This window comes from Protomyctophum bolini (assembly GCF_963924005.1).
Source record: "Protomyctophum bolini genome assembly, chromosome: 11".
Taxonomy (NCBI): Eukaryota; Metazoa; Chordata; class Actinopteri; order Myctophiformes; family Myctophidae; genus Protomyctophum; species Protomyctophum bolini.
Genome location: NC_137872.1, coordinates 4922157 through 4943991, shown reverse-complemented (window position 1 = coordinate 4943991; position 21835 = coordinate 4922157). Strand labels below are relative to the sequence as shown.

Sequence of the window (21835 nt, the reverse complement as noted above, 5' to 3'; positions counted from 1 at the left end):
GCATTGCTTTGTACTGACCGAAGGATGGCAGGGAGCTCAGTTTTAAAGGAGTTATGAAGTTCATTCCACGAAGTTGGGCCATTGACAGAAATTACACTCATTTATCGCCAATATTGTGCCTTGTTTTGACACCTATTTTCGCATGTACAGTACATCCCCACCGATGGCGCCTTATCACGCCTTTTTCTTTTTATTACCATCAATTGATGGTAAAGGGAAGTCTACTCTGATGTCAAGAACTTCCACAGAAAAGTGAATTAGAATCTCAAGGGAAACCATACCGGATTGCCTGGTTGAGTCCCCATTATGAAGAAATGTGGCCATAATCAACCGCAAGTGTCTGCTTACTCATAGAGTAAGTTACAATGAACAGTAACATGAGTTTAATATGGAAGGTTAATTTATTTCCCCCACACCACGACGGTATCCCACCTCCTCCCAACACAACAATGGTCCCCAGGTTCATTCTCAGTCAGGGTGGTGGTCCCTGGTTCATAATCAGTTGAAAACCCCTGGTCTAAACGATACTATCTCGCTTACAAAAAAGCATGTTTTATTATACAGTATCTATGCTCACATAAAGGCCCCCACCTTCCTGAATAACCCGGAAGGGAAACAAGCTCCGTATAGAGTGAGAACAGACGGGTGTGCATTTCTTAGGCGTGTGCATGATGCTAGATGACATGACACTAGATGGCGCTAAAATGAGTTAAAACACGCCTGGAACGCGGAGCCCTTTTTGCGTCCCCAGGTCGTGGTGGTGTTGTGTTTGTCCTGAGGTGAACTCACCTGTCACTGTATGCTCCGCCTAACCCGGCGGCGGCGGCGGCCGTTGCCCCGGTCACGGCGGCCGGCTGCGCATAGCGATAGGCCGCTGCAGCAGCCGCGGCAGCTGGGTAGCCTCCCTGGAGATGGACAACACACACACACACACACGTTACAGAGATGACCTAACCCGTTCTGACCTGAGATCAGATTATAAACACACGTTACAGAGCTGACCTAACCCGTTCTGACCTGAGATCAGATTATAAACACACATTACAGAGCTGACCTAACCCGTTCTGACCTGAGATCAGATTATAAACACGCATTACAGAGCTGACCTAACCCGTTCTGACCTGAGATCAGATTATAAACACACATTACAGAGCTGACCTAACGGCGTGACTGACACCAGGCCTTTGTCAGTAAAAAGAAATCCTCACTGTTCGTTTTAGCTCCAAATATGCTTCACAAATGTAACCCGATCTTGTAGCAAAATAAATGGGTACACTGAGGTTTTCCACTACTAGTGTGTGCATCCCCGAACGGAGATGTCGCTCACCGTGATCTATATAATAATGAAGTTAATTCATTTAACTGTATGGCGTTTTCTTTAACTTTTACAGGTACATTTTTAATGCATGGGTTAATCATTACATGGGAGTCATTACATGTGTATAATGTGTGGTTTTAGATATTTTAGATTGTAGCAGTGAGCCCAGTGTCTCTGATGTCATGGACACTGGGCTCACTTACTTCCTGGACGGACTACATGTCTCAGTAACAGCATGGGTTACTTCCTGGATGGACTACATGTCTCAGTAACAGCACGGGCACACTTGAGCCGACAGGCGCGGCCAAAGGAAGCCGACGCCCGACGTCTTTGCGGCTTTTTAGACAGCTGGTGGATGGAGAAGAAGCTCCGCCCCCCGCGGCTCACTGCCGCGACGGACAGATTCTCCGGAATGGCTCTCCTCCTCCGCGGCAGTCAGCCGTGTGGGGGTGGAGCTTCTTTTCCATCCACCAGCAGTCTAAGAACTTGGAAATGACGTAAAACACCAGCTTCTTCTGTCCGCGCATGGAGTCTAAAGTGTGCTTTAAGGCTCTAAGACAGCCCTCCCCCTATCCGCAAGGAGGAGCAGTGCACCCAAAGCATTATGGGAATTGTAGTCCAGGAAGGAAGTGAGCCCAGTGTCCATGACATCAGAGACACTGCTAAAATCAAAAAATATCTAAAACCACATATTACACACATAAAGACCCCCAGGAAAGTGTTCTAAAGCTTCTACAAGTGTCCCTTTAAATTCTTCTTCTTCCTTTCTTTCTGCTTTGATCCAATGCCTAACTAACTAACTTCCTTAAAATAGATTAATCCAAGTTAGTACGGTTATTGAAATGTGGCTATAATTAAACAACAAGATGCATGGGTGGATTAACATCTTGCTACAGTCAGAATCACATACTGGGGATAGAAATAGTGAAGCATTTTGAACAATGTTAAAATGTTACGGTGCAATATTATTCACATTTTTCACTTCTGTATTTAGAAGACAGACACAAAAGAAAGGGTGAGAGAGGGAGGGGGTGGGGGGGGGGGGGGGGGTGATCATACACTCACACACCCACAGCAAGCACCACTAGCATCATGTGACTGACAGACACGCCCATCACGGCCCTTGCATTAACCCATTCTGACCGGGAACCCATTCTGGTGTTTAGCATCATGTTATGCTTTAGCTATTGAAAAATAGCAGATCTACAAGCTCATAGCGCGCCTTTTGAAAAATCGAAAGGACGACTGACATTTTTTTTTAATCTGATCTCAGGTCAGAATGGGTTCATCAGACCAGTGTGTGTCCTAGTGGAAACCTCGTATGAATCTGATCTCAGGTCAGAATGGGTTAAGAGATGGATCGCCCTCATGCACGCTCCGGGTTATAAATGCAGAGTGTACAGTGTGACCCTATGGAGAACCCAACACCACCAAGGGTTTGGGATGGACGACGTGATTCCATATAAGGTCATTAAAAACCTAACATATAAACGTATAGCCGTCCCACGGCATTCTCCTAGACACGTCTGCAAGGATTAGGGAGAGGAGGAGGATGGTGGAGGAGGAAGAGAGAGAGAGAGAGAGAGAGAGAGAGAGGGAGAGAGAGAGAGAGAGGTGGAAAAGGCGCAATTTCAATGACTACGTTTGAGCAAGAATCGTGCAACATTGGTTGGCTGTCCAATTCATTTTGGTTACTCTTTTATGTTTTTGCTACCAGAGAGACTTTAAGAGAGGTTTTAAGTTGAGCACTTTGATGTTGTCTGTTTAAAAGCCACAGTAGTTATGGCTCCAGATTGCCACATTTTGAATGTAGTAATGTTTGTGAATCTCAATTCTCGTGGGAGGGGGAAAAAAATGGAGATTCACATTTGAGCAATAATCGTTGCAGCACTACGGTCCAGTCTTAACACGGAGCTCGCCAGACAGTGTAGGCTACGTTTTATAGATTTTATATTCTTTAATCCGTGTTTTGATCGGATCGAATCGATAGCTGCCTCTCGTTAGCGTCACAGTGTAAGTGTGACAGTGGCCGCGGCCATGCGCACGCATCCACCTGCACTCTCTGTGCTGCTTTCAAAGGCCTGCATCTCCAAATCGGCGCAATGAATGTCGTTTCTGGTGAAAACAAGGTTTTTCAAGGGCCGACAGCAGCAGGAGCTGTGATACTCGCGGTCTGGTTTTTTTCTGCACAGAGCGACAGAACAACAACCACCGGTCAAGAAAGACACCACACACAGCAGTATGTCATTGTAACATCCGGTTACGGATATTTGGCTCTTCAAAATAAGGGTTGCAAGCGATAAAACCGTGGCAATGCGGGATAACTATATGAATTAATTAACGGCTGGCGGGCAGTGGGTTTTAAGCCATTCTGACCGGGAACCCATTTTGGTGTTGGCATCATGTTATGCTTTATGCTTTATGTTATAGCGCGCCACCGAGTGGCGCGCTACGAGCTTGTAGGTCTGCTATTTTTGAAAAATCGAAGAACGACTGACATTTTTAGAATCTGATCTCAGGTCAGAATGGGTTCATCAGACCAGTGTGTTGGCCAGTGGAAACCTCGTATGAATCTGATCTCAGGTCAGAATGGGTTAACAACACCAGCGCCTTAAGGGCACAGAAGTACAGAGCATAACCTCACCCGGGGCTATGATCGTAAGTCCATGGTGAAACAATTTGAGAAATAATAATAAATATGAGAAACCTGGGGGGGGGGGGGGTTCTGGTATACAGTATGCATGTATACAGTCTATCATTACCATAATATTTTCCAACCTGAATGCGATGATGCCTGGAAATTATACTTTATAATTTTAAGGACACCACCGTGTGTGGGTTTTTAACCCATTCTGAACGGGAACCCCTTTTGGTGTCGGCATCATGTCATGCTTTAGCTATTGAAAAATAGCAGATCTACAAGCTCGTAGCGCGCCACCGAGTGGTGCGCTACGAGCTTGTAGGTCTGCTATTTTAGAAAAATCGAAGAACGACTGACATTTTTTTTAATCTGATCTCAGGTCAGAATGGGTTAATCAGACCAGTGTGTGTCCAGTGGAAACCTCGTATGAATCTGATCTCAGGTCAGAATGGGTTAATAAGATTAGGATGACTATAACATGATACCCAGCCAAATCTAATCCATTAAGACCTGAGGTCAAAATAAATAAAAAAAATCTGATGTTTCTGTATCAGTGGTGGTGCTCAAAATATTTCATGTGATGGAACCTTAAGCTTATATGTAATTTGGCTGCGACCCGAATCTGAAAATACCCCCCTCCCCCTCTCCCCCCAGAGGCAAAGATTTGAGTTCAAAACGTTTGCTCTGAAAGAATATTATATTCAAAGATTTGCACCACAATTTCACGATATTTACAAAAATAGCAAATCTACCGTACGAGCTTGTAGATCTGCTATTTGTCAATAGCTAAAATATAACAGAATGCTTCACATCACACCAAAAGGGGTTCCTGGAATCCCCCAGAATGGGTTCAGAAAGAGACCTGCTTCTCTTTTAGAACCGGTGGGATAAGCAGCAACCGCAAACACTGTGTAGTTTAGTCAAAAAAAACCAAACAAGCCAAAAAATTGAAAAGGAAAGCCTTCCCCACAATTAAAATAAAGAGTGCAGATTTCAGTGAGTTAGTAAGAAATGGGATACAAAAAACAAAAAACAAAGTCAAAGCAGATTTTGCAACCAACTATAAAACAAGAATGTGTTCCAGATCAGACCAGGAGATGATTCAAAAAGAGGGGAGTAGTAGTAGTAGTACAGTAGTAGTAATAAAACAAGGCACACGGTGGGGTTTTGGGGGGGATGTTGAGATGACCCTACCTGAGGCAATCTGGGGCTAAGGACTGAGTCCTGAAAGACTAGTCTATAAAGAGAACAAGAAACAGCTGTTGTCAACACACACACACACACAAGCGCACACATCGTATTCACACACACGCACGCACGCACGCACGCACGCACACACACACACACACACACACACACACACACACACACACACACACACACACACACACACACACACACACACACACACACACACACACACACACACACACACACACACACACACACACACACACACACACACACACACACACACACACACACACACACACACACACACACACACACACACACACACACACACACACACACACACACACACACACACACACACACACACACACACACACACACACACACACACACACACACACACACACACACACACACACGTGCTCCTCTAGCAGCCTTTTGCTTTGGCGATTGAGACCCATACCCTTGTCTCCCGTCACTATCATCGAGTCTTCAAACTCTTTTTTTCAAAAAATCTAAAAACAGCCTCTTTGGCCCGCTGCATGGGCTGTGATCAATCTGTGTGATCACGGGATGTGATATCTGTGATTGGTGCAAAAGTCAAATATAAATGGCGGGGGGGAATGTCTGAAGTTTAAAAAAGAATAATACATAAATATATCACAAAATGTAATTATTGGGTCTTAAGCCCCAAACCACACCAATGGGTTGAGACGCAACTCCTTGCAAAACTCGGTTTGCGAGTATACCCATGTAGTCGCAAGCAACCCTTGAATTGAACCAATCAAATCACTCGGGTCGACTTGCGTCCACATGCGGCCACTATGCGCCGCCGCCGCCGCGCAACAACGGGACACACCACAGAGGCACTGGGGGGAGCGCTAAAAAATAAATAAAATGTGTTTATACTCTCGACCCATCGGTGCTGCTGGTGGTGGTTTGGGGCTTTCAGAATCGAATGGTTCCTGCTTCAACGGCAGGAGGAGGACGAGTTGGGGAGGGGTTCGGTTCTCACATCGCCTGGTAAAGGTGGTGCAGCACGTGACCGTCCGGACGCACATGCAGACATAAACCCACCCCCCAAAGGGGAAACAAACAAGGGAGGAGGAGGAAGACACACAGAGAGAGAGAGAGAGTGATGTCGGCAAAGACTCAGAGGTGGTGGTGGTTTTACTCACGTATAATTCTGCCGCTCCATAAAAGCCCCCATCCTGATACACCACACTGAGAGAGGGTCACACAGAAAACCAGAGGGAAGAGAGAGAGAGAGAGAGAGAGAGAGAGACAGAGAGAGAGAGACAGAGAGAGAGAGAGAGGGAGAGAGAGAGAGAGAGAGAGAGCACAGTGGAAAGAGGGGTGGGGGTGGATGGTGATGTGGGGGTTGAAACAGATGGGGGTGGAGGAGGGGTGGAGGTGGTGGTGGTGCATCGTCCCAAATCAGAGTGGATGACAAGGTGACAGCAGACGAGCGCCAGAAGACAACGAGAGAGCAAAAGGAGAAAGGAGGAAAGAGAGAAAGAAAGAAAGAGTTATTACACACCCATGCAACATGCAGAGGAAGTACAATTTCCATCCATGTTCCACTAAAACAGCAATCGTTAGCGGTCATTTAGGGGGGCGAGAATGGACTCCCCTGGCGGGGGGGGGGGGGCAGTAAATAAAAGTGCATTGCCCGTCATTTTTTAACCCATTTAGACCTAACTTCGAAATTAAAAAAAATGTATTTTTAAAATTATTATTTCTCTGGATAACCTCATGTCTCTATAATCAGTGGTTTTCAATATTTCATGTCAAGGATCCCAAGAATTATATGTAATATGCCGCCGACCCCCATCTGAAAATATGTTGTTCCAGGGACCCCCCAGAAGCAAATATCTGAGTTAAAAATGTTCACTGTTGAAATTCAAAGATTTGTGCCACATTTTCCAGATTTTTCAAAAAAATAGCAGACCTACAAGCTCGTAGCGCGGCACTCGGTGCCGCGCTACGAGCTTGTAGATCTGCTATTTTTCAATAGCTAAAACATAATGCTTGAAAGACCAAAAAGGGGTTCCCGCCCAGAATGGGTTAAATTCATTGAGACCATAAACTACTATCGTGTGCCACGGGGAAATCTAGCCGGTCAAAACTTCAAATAGATTTATTTTTCCCCCCGCGAGGGAAAAAATGGCCCTTCGGAAAGAGGACGCTACAGTGGATTTACTGGGCGCTTTGGACGCCGCTAGTGGAGCAAAGACACGGAGATGGTATAATTCCCGCCGCAGCACCTCATCATTTCATAATGGCTCGGCTTTTATCTGCGTATAATTACGGCTACGCAGTTAACAATCTCAATTAGCCCAATCCACGTCAGCTTTGATTTGAATGACACAGCAATCACACACACACACACCCCCGTTAGCCAACCAGCACAACCACCCAGCAACAATGGCATGCACGGTACACACACACACACACACACACACACACACACACACACAGTGGAAATACAAGAACACAAATACATAATATGAATCATTTTGTGACAAATCCGAGAGCGAGGTGACTGGTGCTTATGCATAGTGACGAGTGCAATGTGTGTGTGTGTGTGTGTGTGTGTGTGTGTGTGTGTGTGTGCATGCATGTGCCCTTGCTTGTGGAAATTGTGCTTTCTCTGAGTGAATCCATGGTGCAGTCCTGTCAATAAAACATTCCGCAGGGAAAAGCTCTTAACCTGACTGATACAACGGTGGCTTGGATAAGACGCTGAAAATAGCTCGAGTGCAAAAGCAACATTTCCACGAGGCGAAAGTACAACCGTAGAGCGGTACATGAGGCGACCGTATCTCGTATGCCGAGAGAGAGAAAAAAAAGCTTTTGAAAAATGGCTTTTTCAAAAGCTTTGAAAAATGGCTTTTTCAAAAGCTGCACACACTTCAACTGTATGATCACTTGAGCCGTCTGCGAAATAAATAAATAAATGAACGAATAAATAAATAATCCACAAAAGAACCTACCGTAATTTCCGGACTATAAGCCGGTACTTTTTCCCCCATGCTTTGAACCCTGCGGCCTATACTAGGGGAACTTCTAAATCTATCACTACGAAAATTACGGTACATACAACATCTCACCATTTTGCTCATCAACCCCGAGCTCTGAGGAATGATGGAAGTGTGTTTGTGTGTGTGTGCACGCGCTCGCTCGCTCGCGCAGTGTGCACGTGTGCCGTGCGTGTCGAAAAATGTTTGTCGACTACCTTTTTTCACAGACGAAAACTAAACGGAAACTAAATGAAAACTAAGCGATGACGACTAAAACTATGACTAAATATATTGACAATTTCGTCAACACACAGTAAGGGAGTAAGGGACTAGAGTGTTGCATGCAAGTGTTGCATCAGTTATTACGACGACGTCGTCAAGGCCCGCCAGAGTACATTGCAGTCGACTAAATCAACTGTAGATTCAGTCGACCAAAAACCTTATGATATTAAGTCGACTAAAACTAGACTAAAACACCAAAACATTCTAAAATGACTAAAATGTGACTAAAACTAAAATGACCACTTCTCTCTCTCTTACCCGGGGTAAGCGGGGAGGGCCTGCTGGGGCACGGCGGCACGCACGGCGCTGTAGACGGGCCGGCCCCGCCCCCTGAGGTGGGCGCCGCGGAACGCCGCCGCCGCTGTGGTGGCGGCCGCGGCGGCAGAGGGGTACGGAAACCCTGGAACTGGAACGGGAGGATAGGGTGGAGGGGAATGGAATGGAATGGAATGAAGGTATGGAATGGAAGGATGGGGGTAAGGAAGGAAGGAAGGATGGGGGTAAGGAAGGAAATAAGGACATAAGAAAGGAAGGAAAGAAAGAATGAAGGAAGGAAGGAAGGAAGGAAGGAAGGAAGGAAGGAAGGAAGGAAGGAAGGAATGAATGGATGGATGGATGGATGGATGGATGGATGGATGGATGGATGGATGGATGGATGAAGGAAGGAAGGAAGGAAGGAAGGAAGGAAGGAAGGAAGGAAGGAAGGAAGGAAGGAAGGAAGGAAGGAAGGAAGGAAGGGATGGATGGATGGATGGATGGATGGATGGATGGATGGATGAAGGAAGGAAGGAAGGAAGGAAGGAAGGAAGGAAGGAAGGAAGGAAGGAAGGAAGGAAGGAAGGAAGGAAGGAAGGAATGAATGAATGAATGAATGAATGAATGAATGAATGAATGAATGAAGGAAGGGATGGAGGAAGGAAGGAAGGAAGGAATGGAGGAAGCGGGTTTGGATGAAAGGAGGTTAGGAGGTGATGAAGAAGGGAAGGAAAGAAGGGTGAGATGAAGGAATGGAGGAAGGAAGGAATGAATGAATGAATGAATGAATGAATGAAGGAATGAATGAATGAATGAATGAAGGAAGGCAGGAATGAAGGAATGGATGAATGAATGAATGAATGAATGAATGGAGGAAGGAATGGAGGAAGCGGGTTTGGATGGAAGGAGGTTAGGAGGTGATGAAGAAGGGAAGGAAAGAAGGGTGAGAGGAAGGAAGGGAGGGAGGAAGGACGGGGCAAGGTTAGGAAAGGACAAATGGGAGTTGGGTGAGCGGTTTGGGAAGAGGGAGGTGGAGGAAGGACAGATATGAAGGTAAAGAGAGGAAGAGAGAGAAGGAATAACGTAAAGGATAAAGCAGACAGGATATATTAATACTATTCATTCGGCATTGACATCAACAACATAATAATAATACAGGCACATTCATATATAAATTAAAGCTTGGGAGTGCCAAGTACAATTTAAATCAAGCATGTTCCAGCGAGACAGAATGAAAAGGGACAGATCTGTGTGAGTATTAACAAAGCAGTGGCTCCCAACAAAGGTCCTCGGGGATCAGGCAGATAATCGGAATAATATCGGTCATAATTTCATAACCGTGCCACCCCTAATATAGCGAGAAATGCAGACTCCGTCTGTTTCATAGAAAACCAGAGAACCATGGTTGGGAGGACACAAAATGGAAAGGGAAATATAAGGAGGGTATAGCCCGCAGTGTTGTTCTTGCCGACCAGAACTGAGACGAGAAATGTTTGTCGACTATCTTTTTTGAACTGAGGAAAACTAAACGAAAACTGAATAAAAAAAAACTAAGCTACGATGAACAATTTCGTCAACAAATAAAAAAACTAGACTAAAATGTTACGGAGGGAAACGTGGACAAGAGATCCAAGTACAAGTTCATTTTTACAATTAGTTGCATGCTGAAAATAGCCGAATAATCGATCTACAAGCTCACTATAAACACAAAAAACATTCCGGGTGACCAAAATGTGACTCTCAAAACTAAACGAAAACGTATTCAAAAGACTAATTTTGACTAAAAACGGAAATCTAAAATGTTTCGTGCTGCCAAGAACAACCCTGCTAGTCCAGATGTGTTACCTGCATAGAGCTCTGGTCCGTACATGGCCTGCACCATAGGGCTCAACTTCCACCCCGCTGACAGAGAGACAGGAGGGAGGGAAGGGACAGTTAGTGAAGCCTGTTGTTGGGTTACAGGGAAATGGAAGACTTCCACAAACTATTTAAGCACTGTGACTGACGCCCCAAAGAGAAACGCCCCCGGGACCCCCCAAACTAGTGAAAATAGCCAAACTACAAGCTCACAACGAAAATGTTTTGAAATAATGATAATAAGACCCCTAGGGGTCCTTGAGGGAGTTCCAGGGGGTCCCCAGCAAAGAAATGATAGCTAGGAACGGAACCAAATGGGACACTTATGGGTCTGTACCTCTGAGAGCGTACAAAATGGAACTGGCCATTTTGGTTCCATTTGTACACTCTCAAGTGTTAAATTAACATTGATTTTACAATATATACTGTAAATGGCCTGGGTGTCCCAGAGATACAGTAGGAAATGCTGTTATACAATAGCTAAATGCATGAAATGAAAACGGTTTAAAGGGACTGCTAGAGCCGTACAAACAGGGGGTCCGCAGGCTAATATACATGTATGTCAATTTGGGGGTCCTTGACACAAAGAAGTTTGAGAACCAATGTAGAACATTATCCAGCTGGACAAAAGCCCACTTTTCCGTTAATTTATGCTGGTTACATCTCATGGCAACCCGTTAACGTTGCCATTCGTAGTTATTGCGTCTGTTACAGGGGGAAGCTACATAGCAGTGTGTTTGGAGGGAGTTGGCGTCAGAAACTGGACCGCCCCCCCCCCCCCCCCAAGGAATGTTTGTTTTAATAACCTACTATGAAGCACTGCAGATGTGTGTAGTTCAGACATGGGGTTGGGGGTTTGTTTTAGTAGTTCACACATTCCCGGCGGTTTACAAGTTAAGATAACATTTAGTCGGTCATATATAAGTTGTCACCCACACGCCGAGTTGATTTGGAAAACGGTTCACAGAAAGTTTGCTGTTAAAATAGTTCGCACATGTCACATGGCCACATGTCACATGGCCACATAGGTCGACGATCATGGAATTCCCATTTTGGCGGAGGAGATGGTTGAAGGGTGCCCTGTGTGTTTTATCAAACATTATTTGAAAATAATGTTTGACACAGGCTCTAGTGAGGAATTAGAAAAGCTAAATTCAGCTACACAAACGTAGATTCAATGTTTTTTCAATGTTCTTTTCTTTTTCTTTTTTTAATAATGTACACGACGGAATGGAAACGGAGTGTGCCCCAAGAGCTGAATCTTTGCAAATGTCTCTTGGGAAGTTGTCAGTATATATGAGGTGACCCAAGTCAAGCCAAGTGGCAGGTTTCCAACAGTATATTACACACAGTTTTCATTCAGGGGATGATGCTTGGTGACACTGCCAATGTCCAAAGGCTCCAGTGAAATGTGTTCTTTTATGTGACTGTTCGCTGTCTCTGCTTCTCTGCATGCATAAGGTTTTTGGATGAAAGTGCACATTTAACCCATTCTGTACGGGAACCCATTTTGGTGTTGGCATCATGTTATGCTTTAGCTATTGAAAAATAGCAGATCTACAAGCTCATAGCGCGCCACCGAGTGGCGCGCTACGAGCTTGTAGGTCTGCTATTTTTGAAAAATCGAAGAACGACTGACATTTTTTAGAATCTGATCTCAGGTCAGAATGGGTTAATCAGACCAGTGTGTGTCCAGTGGAAACCTCGTATGAATCTGATCTCAGGTCAGAATGGGTTAAAACCCGCTACAAGCCAGGACCTGGAACGCGTTGCAAGGCTCTGCAATATAAAGTCGTGACCTACTGTCGAAATGAGTCGAGATGTTTCGCCGAGTTTGAGTTAACCCATTCTGACCTGAGATCAGATTCATACGAGGTTTCCACTGGACACACACTGGTCTGATGAACACATTCTGACCTGAGATCAGATTCTAAAAATGTCAGTCGTTCTTCGATTCTTCAAAAATAGCAGACCTACAAGCTCGTAGCGCGCCACTCGGTGGCGCGCTATGAGCTTGTAGATCTGCTATTTTTCAATAGCTAAAGCATAACATGATGCTAACACCAAACTGGGTTCCCGTTCAGAATGGGTTAAGAGACAAACCTGTCTCTTAGCATAGTCACTATTGCTATTGCACTTTATGCTATAAGAACTGTTGGTTCTTTGCATAAAGTCACTATCGGTTCTTAGCACGTTAGCTTTTTAAAGCTATACACATTCAAATTAGACGACAATATCTATGAACTATTAACTTGTAGCACTCGCCCTAGAGCCTCGACGACCTTACAGGCATATGCAAAGGCTCAACTTGTGTGATGTAGATTTTAGCCTTTTATGTAGACATAGCTCTCCATTTTCATAGTGTGTATACTCATTGGATAGATATTCCACGGATGTATTCCACGGATGTTAGGTTCTTAGCTTACTTATGATTCTTGATGACAATTTATTTATGCATTACCATGTGTTGTTCTTGCTTAATGTAAATCGCTCTGGATTAAGAGCGTCTGCTAAATACCTAAATTGTACTCTGCCGAAGCCCACAAATATAATGAAGCCTTTTTTTAAAAATGTTTTGGCACATTCGATTCGAGTCGATAACCCACTCGGTAAATAATAATAATAATAATAGTTAAATCAACACAGCGCAGGATAGTGCTTTTTGGCAGGGCTACAGTTATTGTTAAGTGTGTCAGTGTTGTTAATGCTGGTGTTTTTTTACCATAAGGCAGGGTGCTGAGGGCCTCTCCGTTAGGGTAGGGACTGACCATCTTCTTGTTGGTCATAACCCTGGCTGTGGCATTGTTCACCTGGGGACAGACAGGCAGGCAGACAGTCAACCACACAGACACTAACGTAGTGCTTCAAATGGAAAGGAAAGGCAGCCTTAATGCAAAACTCATACACACACACACACGCGCTCACGTCAACAGAGGCATAACATTGACGTTCGCCCACTTTCCATGATCAAAGCCTATACCGTTAAATGGCTGTGATGTGATATGATATGGTGGTTGAGTGGTGGTCTATGTATAGCATCTCCAATGTGTATAAAATGTATAAAGATAGAGCCGTCTCCATTTTTACTGCGGTTGGATCATTAACAGAGAAATCAATGTGTGTGAAACTTGACTCCCTCCACACGTTTGTGATTGTGTGCTTGCGTGTGTGTGCGTGTGTGTGTGTGTGTGTGTGTGTGTGTGTGTGTGTGTGTGTGTGTGTGTGTGTGTGTGCGTGCGTGAGTGTGTGCCTATACACATGAGTGTGTGGGAGGGAGGGTGGGTGGGTGGTTGGGTGGGGAGTTGTTAGGGTTGGGGGGGGATTCTTAGTCATCATGCAATTAAAACAAAAACTGTGAGCTACCCCAATAGAGATTTGATGATTCATTTTAATGAGACATGAAGGACACCATGGGCGACATTTGTTTATGTCCCTGCTGTAACTCAAAGGGTTCGGGGGAGAGAGAGAGAGAGAGAGGAAGCTGGAAACTTGGGTACAGAGGCATGTTACAGCAGGGGAAAACTGATTGTTTTTGTTGTGTGTATGGCATGCACAGGTGGAGGTATTGTGTGTTGGGTCATGTGTGGGTTGTGTGCGCATGACGCACACCGCGCGCGCCATGCTCAATATGTTAGCCCGTAATACGCTCCTCGGGCTTTTCAAATCAAAGATGGCCGCCGCGCTAATCTCTTCTCCGAGCTTCAAAGGCTCATACTCATCCCCCCCCCTATCTCCCCTTTGATGGGCTTTATGGGAGGCTCTCTGGAATATTAACCCGCACTGTCTTAAGTGTCTCATATCTTACCTGAGAGAGAGAGAGAGATTCAGTGGTGGAGTGGGAGATAGCGTTGACCCACAGGCAAGAATCGTGCACTTTACGATAAATGTATGAATATTTGGCACACAGTTAGAGCATGCCATAAGGAACATTTTCGGCTATAGGGCCGTCGCAGATAAATTTATCCCGCGGTGACCAAATGGTCGATATTTTACAAATGCAGGTTCTAGACCTCCTAGTAGGTTCTTGATTCTGGTGACTAAAATCCCACATTTTCAAGGATGAGGATGGGATGGGATCTTGTTATTTGGCCCTCTCTGTGAGTCATGTTCTTTAATGGGCGGGCTGGCTCATTTCCATCATTCTAATGGAAATGAGATTTACCTCATTTCTCCTTCATTGCAAATGAGAAGGTCACTGGGAAAAATGATTCAATTACCCCTAGTCCGTCTGGATCAAAGTGGGGTCCGGGGGACCCCCAGGGGTCCTTGAGGGAGTTCCAGGGAATGATAGTTTGGAACCAAATGGACCCTTATGGGTCTGTAACTCAGAGAGTGTACAAATGGAACCAAATGGACGGGTCCGTTTGGTTCCATTTGTACATGTGTACATGTACTAGATACATTGGGGTCCCAGAGATAGAAATGCCATTAAATGTGGGCCTGTAGATTAATATGCATGTCAAACTGGGGGGGGGTCCTTGAAATTAAACGGATTGAGAATCACTGCTAGAGCCGTAAAAATCTTCTCTTGAGGGGTCCCTGGCATATGTCTTATTGGGGCTAATTAGTGTCCATTTGGGGGTCCTTGACATGAAAAGGTTTGGGAACGACTGGTCTAGATAGCAGACGCTGACTGTCCAGTCCCCGTGTCTCACTGTCTCCCCTCGGGTGTCTTGAGTGAAGACATCTTGAAATTATCAAAAGTACGTTTTTAAGCAAATTTCAACTAACGCCAATTATGTTTTCAATATCGCAGCGGCGGACTCGTTCATCTTTGGTCTGAAAAGCCAGTGTCAATAAATAACACATTTAACAAATGTCCTTTTATTTTTTTTCTCCTAATGTGCATTAACTTTGTGTGTGCATGTGTCATGATGAAGAATGATTGCAATTGGATGTTTTCCGAGAGGCAGGCATGCAAATCAAACAGACAATATCTAAAAAGAAAATGAAAATGAAAATAAACTAAACAAAAAAACATTGCATTTTCCCCCCATTCAACCTTTGATTCCCATCCCAAATCCAAAGCTTGACCGTGTGGACAACATTAAATCAAACTCCCATATGAAACCAAACTTGTGGGGTTTACGTAACAAATCTCCAACAAATAAAAAGGAAAGGGAGATAAAGTGGGTGCTTAAAAAAAAAACATTTGTTTCGTAAAAATTAATAGTCGTTCAACACAGAAATTACACTCAGCCAAATGGGCGCATCACATGACCAAGAGAGTGAGAGGTAAAAAAAAAAAAGAAATACAAGTTCAGCCAATCAGCAAGCGTCGGATGCAGCATAGAGATTAGAGACCAATCAAAAACAACCGCAGCACACTCCCCATTATCAAACACTTAAAGAGACAGACACAGTTCAGATGCAGGTGAGGAACAGACACAGACAGAGCCAGTCCACAGACACAAATAAAAAATAAACGGAGTGAAGAGTGAAAGAGAGAGAGAGTTTGTCTACACACCAAAGAAACAATACCAACGAAAAGTGAAGTATTCACAAAATAAAACCATAACCAAATTAACCAACCGATCATAAGAAAGAATACCAAGGGTGTGTCATTCATATAAAGCACTTAGATTTGGTGACCATTCTCCTTAAAAAGTATTTCATGTGGAGGGAGAGCGTTGGGAGACAAGAGCACCAAAGAAAAGATGACATTAAAGACATATAGAGAAAAGGAGATAAAGAGAAAACATCCCCCCCAAAAAAAAAAAAAAAAAGAATAGTAAAGAAATCAAATAAACACGAAGACACTCTGCCAGGCATTAGAACGGTGTCACAAACAATCCACAACCAAGACTAGTACACAACTACTACTACTACTACTAATACTGCCATCTACTGGTACTAGTAACTACTGCAGATACTAAAACACACAATCCATGACGGGGGGAAAAACGACAAATAAAATGAATGGAATAAGATCATAAAAGAAAGAGAGAGATAGACCCAAAAGAAGATCAATGTAAACCCCATATCGTATCGGTTTAGAGATGCATATGGTTCACACAGCTATGGAATTTCTGAGCCCATTTGGATCTGCCTAAAAGTGATTTTTTTTTGCCAATATAATTTGTGACATAGTGTTCCATAAAGCAACTCATGAATTAGTAAAGGCGAGGTGAGGTATATAATTATGTAATGTGCACGACTCGCTAAGCTATCTGTTCTAGATCTCAATATGTGTAGTGTTTGGGCACACTCTCGTTGAAAGCAGCAAATACTTACTAAAGGTAATAAAACAATCTTGGCAGCGTAGAATATTTGATTAACCCATTCTGACCTGAGATCAGATTCATACGAGGTTTCCACTGGACACACACTGGTCTGATTAACCCATTCTGACCTGAGATCAGATTCATACGAGGTTTCCACTGGACACACACTGGTCTGATTAACCCCATTCTGACCTGAGATCAGATTCTAAAAATGTCAGTCGTTCTTCGGTTTTTCAAAAATAGCAGACCTACAAGCTCGTAGCGCGCCACTCGTGGCGCGCTACGAGCTTGTAGATCTGCTATTTTTCAATAGCTAAAGCATAACATGATGCTAACACCAAAACGGGTTCCCGATCAGAATGGGTTAAAATGTGGGTAAAGCGGTTTATGGAGTCAAACTGCCAACAGTGATTTTACTGGTATATAAATTGGGGGTCCCAGAGATAGAAATGACATTAAAAATGGGGGACCGGTAGCCTAATGCAGGTCAAACCTGGGAGCCCCTGAAATGAAAATGGTCGAAAATCACTGCTAGAGCCGTGAAAACCTTCTCTAATGGGGGGCCCTGGCATAATATCTCTTCAAATGGGGGTCCGCGAGTGATTGGTGTCAATTTGGGGGTCATTGACATGAAAAAGTTGGGTCGGGACCCATTTGTGGGTCACAGACACATTTTTATTGGGTCCTGTATTTATTTTATGGTTCCTACATTTTGTGTTGAATTATTATTATTTCAAAACAATGTAGAAAATAAAATAAATAAATAAACATTACCAAAAAGAGATTTTCATGAATTACATTTCTTTTCCAGTAATTTCATGAAGAAATCAAAGGAAAATCTAAGAAATTCCATGTAGAAATTCCATATAATGTCTTGCTACCCTGTAAGTAAGAGACTGTCTTGCTACCCCGTAAGTAAGAGACTGTCTTGCTATCCCGTAAGTAAGAGACTGTCTTGCTACCCCGTAAGTAAGAGACTGTCTTGCTATCCCGTAAGTAAGAGACTGTCTTGCTACCCCGTAAGTAAGAGACTGTCTTGCTATCCCGTAAGTAAGAGACTGTCTTGCTATCCCGTAAGTAAGAGACTGTCTTGCTATCCCGTAAGTAAGAGACTGTCTTGCTATCCCGTAAGTAAGAGACTGTCTTGCTATCCCGTAAGTAAGAGACTGTCTTGCTACCCCGTAAGTAAGAGACTGTCTTGCTACCCCGTAAGTAAGAGACTGTCTTGCTATCCCGTAAGTAAGAGACTGTCTTGCTAACCCGTAAGTAAGGGACCCATAATGTAAGCGTGGTCGATTTCCGGCTTACAGCCGATCGTTAAAAAAATAACATTTAGCTCACAAGCCTGGACTGGAACTCCTTCCCTTCCTGCGTGCGTGCGTCTGAGGCCCCCGAGAGCTCAGCTCTCATTATAAACATTAGCTCACAGGCCTGGACACATTCCCCCCATCCCCCCCGTTTCAAACCCACTTAGACTAACATTCTTTTTCTTTTTACTGTAGCCGGTTGGCCTCAACGTTTTGCCCAACCCGATCCACTCCACACGGCATGCTGAACGTAAACAGCTCCATGACGACAGAAGAACTCTTAAAAAAGATCAGAGAAGCGTGGGTTTTATTTTGCCCCCCTGCTTGCAGCCTATAATTGGGAGATCCGGGGCATTCAAGTCAAAGCAAAAAAAAAAAAAAAAGAAAAAAAACGGGCAAGGCATTGAACAACTCAGCGGCCAGCCAGACACACCCCCCCTGAAAAGCTCAATATCATTCCTTTTAGCTGATTATTGTTATCAATTAGGGGGAATTAAAATGCTCATATTATTGACTTCCGGAATGGGAGAATCAAACCAAGAGGGATTGCAGACAGCCGTGTCATTGCAGAGACGAGGGTGGTGATTACATGTTTTTATTTTTTTTTACGTTCATTCCCAGTGAGATGTTAATGAGATGGAAGGAGGAGGAGGAGGAGGGGGAGAGGGGGAGGGGCATGTGGGTATTATTACTAAAAGACGATGCTTTGTCCATCCGTGTGTCTGTGCTATGTCACAATGTACAGTGCAAGATATCATTAGCTCATGTATACAGTAACCAAACAAAATGTGCACCTACAGATGTGGTGTTACTTGTTAAGGATGTTAATTACATGTAAATGATAACGTCAATGGACAAAACAAATCTAAAATATCTACCGTGTTACAATTATGAGATTATATATATATATATATATATATATATATATATATATACATATATATATATTTGTATTGTGCCTTAAATGGATCCCTGGCCAATGAGTCAAATGTGTCTTAAGTTAAAACATTATACTTACTCCATTACTAAACAAATAAAATACACCTTAAATATTGTATTCATTTCATAAATAAGAGAATCTTTCACTCAATAGGGGACTGCTCCTGTCGCAAGTTGATGATGTCATATGCCCCTGTGTGGTCCGGAATTATGGAATGCACGTGCTAATAAAAAACAACTTAATACTTCCTAAAGTCAATATGAGCATCAAAGTAATACTTGAATCCTTTTTTTATTAGCATTTGCATTCCATATAATTCCATAGGATAAGACCACACATGGGCAACGCTTTTCCCAAGTGCTCAAAGCACTTACAATGGGTCATTCATTCATACATTTGGAGGTGAAGCGGCGAACAGTCGACGCCAGCGTCCTCACTTCCCCCACATTCACACACCAACGGTGGCGAGCTCACACCGACCGACTCAATGGAGGCAATGTATGGTTCAGTGTCTTGCCCAAGGACACTTTGACATGTGGGACAAGGAGGAGGAGCCGGGATTCGAAACCGTCAACCCAGGATCATTGGACGACCTGCTCTACCTCCTGAGCCACAGCCGCCTATGACATCATCAACTTGCAACAGGAGCAGTCCCTATTGAGTGAAAGATTCTCTATTTATGAAAAAAAAAATTAGGAATAGTATATAGAGTATAATGTTTTAAGGCATATTTGTGGTTTTAGCCAGGGATCCTTTTAGAAGCCCATTGCAAGGGGGGGTGGGGGTGTGGGTGGAGGAGGTGGAGGGTTCAATTCAGTGATTGGTATCGTTTTGTGCAGTACACAACTTACCGTTGCCGTAGGAACAGCGAGTGGTTTACCGTGGAGACTGACAACAACACACAGAAGTCGTCAGGGAAACAGAAAACAAAATATATATATATAATAAATAAAAGGGAACAAATAAATAACCCCCCCCCCCCCCCCCCCAAATTAAAGTAAGGTCCAACCACCCGCCCGCCCGCCCACCAACCAACGTGAAATAAGATATGATATGACAGCAGCAGTCTTAACAGTTTCAGAATAGGAGAGCGAAAGGCAAAGAAAATGGGAGTTTTTTTTAAAGCTTGAACCAAGTGCTGTTTAGACCAGGGTGCATCTTTGCTTAAAGGACAACTTTAGTTTTTTTCAACCAAGGTTCATGTTTTAGTTTGTTATTAGATAAAGTAAAAGATGAGTGTTAATCTTTTTTTCATTTGCTGCTTTCTTTAGTTTTAGGGAATTTAGCTGTTTTTGACAGGGGGGCGGGGGCATTCGAGCATGGGTCTAAATATGTATTTTTTAACACAATTTTATTGTGATTTCTTTTTTTTATGGTTTACTATAGTCCTAATAAACGTCAGGAAATTACATCTGGCCAAAGAAGATCACAGGATCTACTGAATGTGAAGGTAGCCTACTGGGGGAAGGCTTATACTGTGTGTGTATATCAATATGTAAGTTTGTCACATTCAATAGATCCTGTGATCTTTTTGTGGCCAGATGTAATTTCCTTGCGTTTATTAGGACTATAGTAAACCATAAAAAAATAAATCACCATAAAATTGTGTTAAAAAATACATATTTAGCCCCATGCTCGAATCCGCCCCGCCCCCCCTGTCAAAAACTGCTAAAATCCCTAAAACGAAAGAAAGCAGCAAATGAAAGAAAATTACACTCACCTTTTAGTTTCTCTAATAACAACCTAAAACATGAACCTTGGTTGAAAAAAACTAAAGTTGTCCTTTAAAGTCCCTAAAAAAGTATAATAATGCAATTAACATTTATATGGCAAGAGTGGGAGTCAGACACCCACCAGCGTCACCTGCAGCCTCTGGCATAACTGGACAATATTTAGTTTGGGGGGTTTTTTTTGGAATAGGTTTAAGTCCTCCTCAGCCTGCATGGCCGGTCTGAGTGCTCTTGTTAATTCGTGGGCGGGAACCCCTTTTGGTGTTTTAAAGCATTATGTTGTGCTTAGCTATTGAAGATCTACAAGATCATAGCGCGGCACTCGGTGCTACGAGCTTGTAGGTCTGCTTTTTTATTTTTTGAAAAATCGTGAAAATGTGGTGCAAAGCTTTGAATATATTATTCAGAGCAAACTTTTTTAACTCAAATCTTTGCTTCTGGGGGGGGGGGGGGTCCTGGAACAACATATTTTCAGATGGGGGGGGGGGGGTCGGCGGCGGGCCAATTACATAATAATCTTGGGGCTCATTGACATGACAATGTTTGAGAACGACTGACAGACACTTCTTCAGAAAACTGTTAGGATTAGAAGACATTTGTAGAATCTTCCTCGGGTCTACATGGGTTAAAATGGAGCCGAGACAAGATTCTTAGGTGCGAAGTTACACCACAGGAGAACAGTGTTTATCTGGCAAAGACCCACTGGTTCACACAAAGGCACCACAGGAGGAACATATACTGTTAACTTGAAGAGAGATAAATCATACTGGTAACTTGAGAAAAATAAAATCATACTCTAAAACTTGAACAATAAAATCATACCGTTAAATTAATTGAAAAATGAAAAATAAATAAAATCAAAATCAAATAAATAAACACAAAAGAAGACCAGAGAGGCAGATAAGAAACAAAAGTGAAGAGGGAGATTAAAGATATAGGAAATATAGGTGGGTTTAGGGTGACAAACTTACAATGATAACAAAACAGTGCAGGGTCACAGGACAAAACACACAAAGGTCAGAAGTGTGAGAAGAATAAGAAGAAGAAGGAGGACCAAAGAGTGG

General features: G+C 43.4%; 1 protein-coding gene across 6 annotated transcripts in view; it reads right to left on the bottom strand.

Annotated features, from left to right (window-relative positions):
- The window catches only part of LOC308324619 (RNA binding protein fox-1 homolog 2-like), an 80404-nt gene that overhangs the window by 4880 nt on the left and 53689 nt on the right, over positions 1-21835 (bottom strand). For 5 of the 6 annotated variants that reach the window (XR_013964941.1, XM_080776770.1, XM_080776772.1 and 2 more), the window contains 5 exons: positions 13293-13380; positions 10559-10615; positions 8717-8864; positions 6332-6377; positions 790-905 (listed from right to left, as the gene is read on the bottom strand). Coding sequence is in view for 5 of the 6 variants with exons in the window: in XM_080776770.1 (XP_080632896.1) it covers positions 790-905; positions 6332-6377; positions 8717-8864; positions 10559-10615; positions 13293-13380 (455 nt within the window). In the remaining variant the exon portion in view is untranslated. Of the gene's footprint in view, positions 1-789; positions 906-5153; positions 5197-6331; positions 6378-8716; positions 8865-10558; positions 10616-13292; positions 13381-21835 lie in introns of all 6 variants that reach the window. The other variant, XM_080776771.1, reaches the window with a different exon arrangement.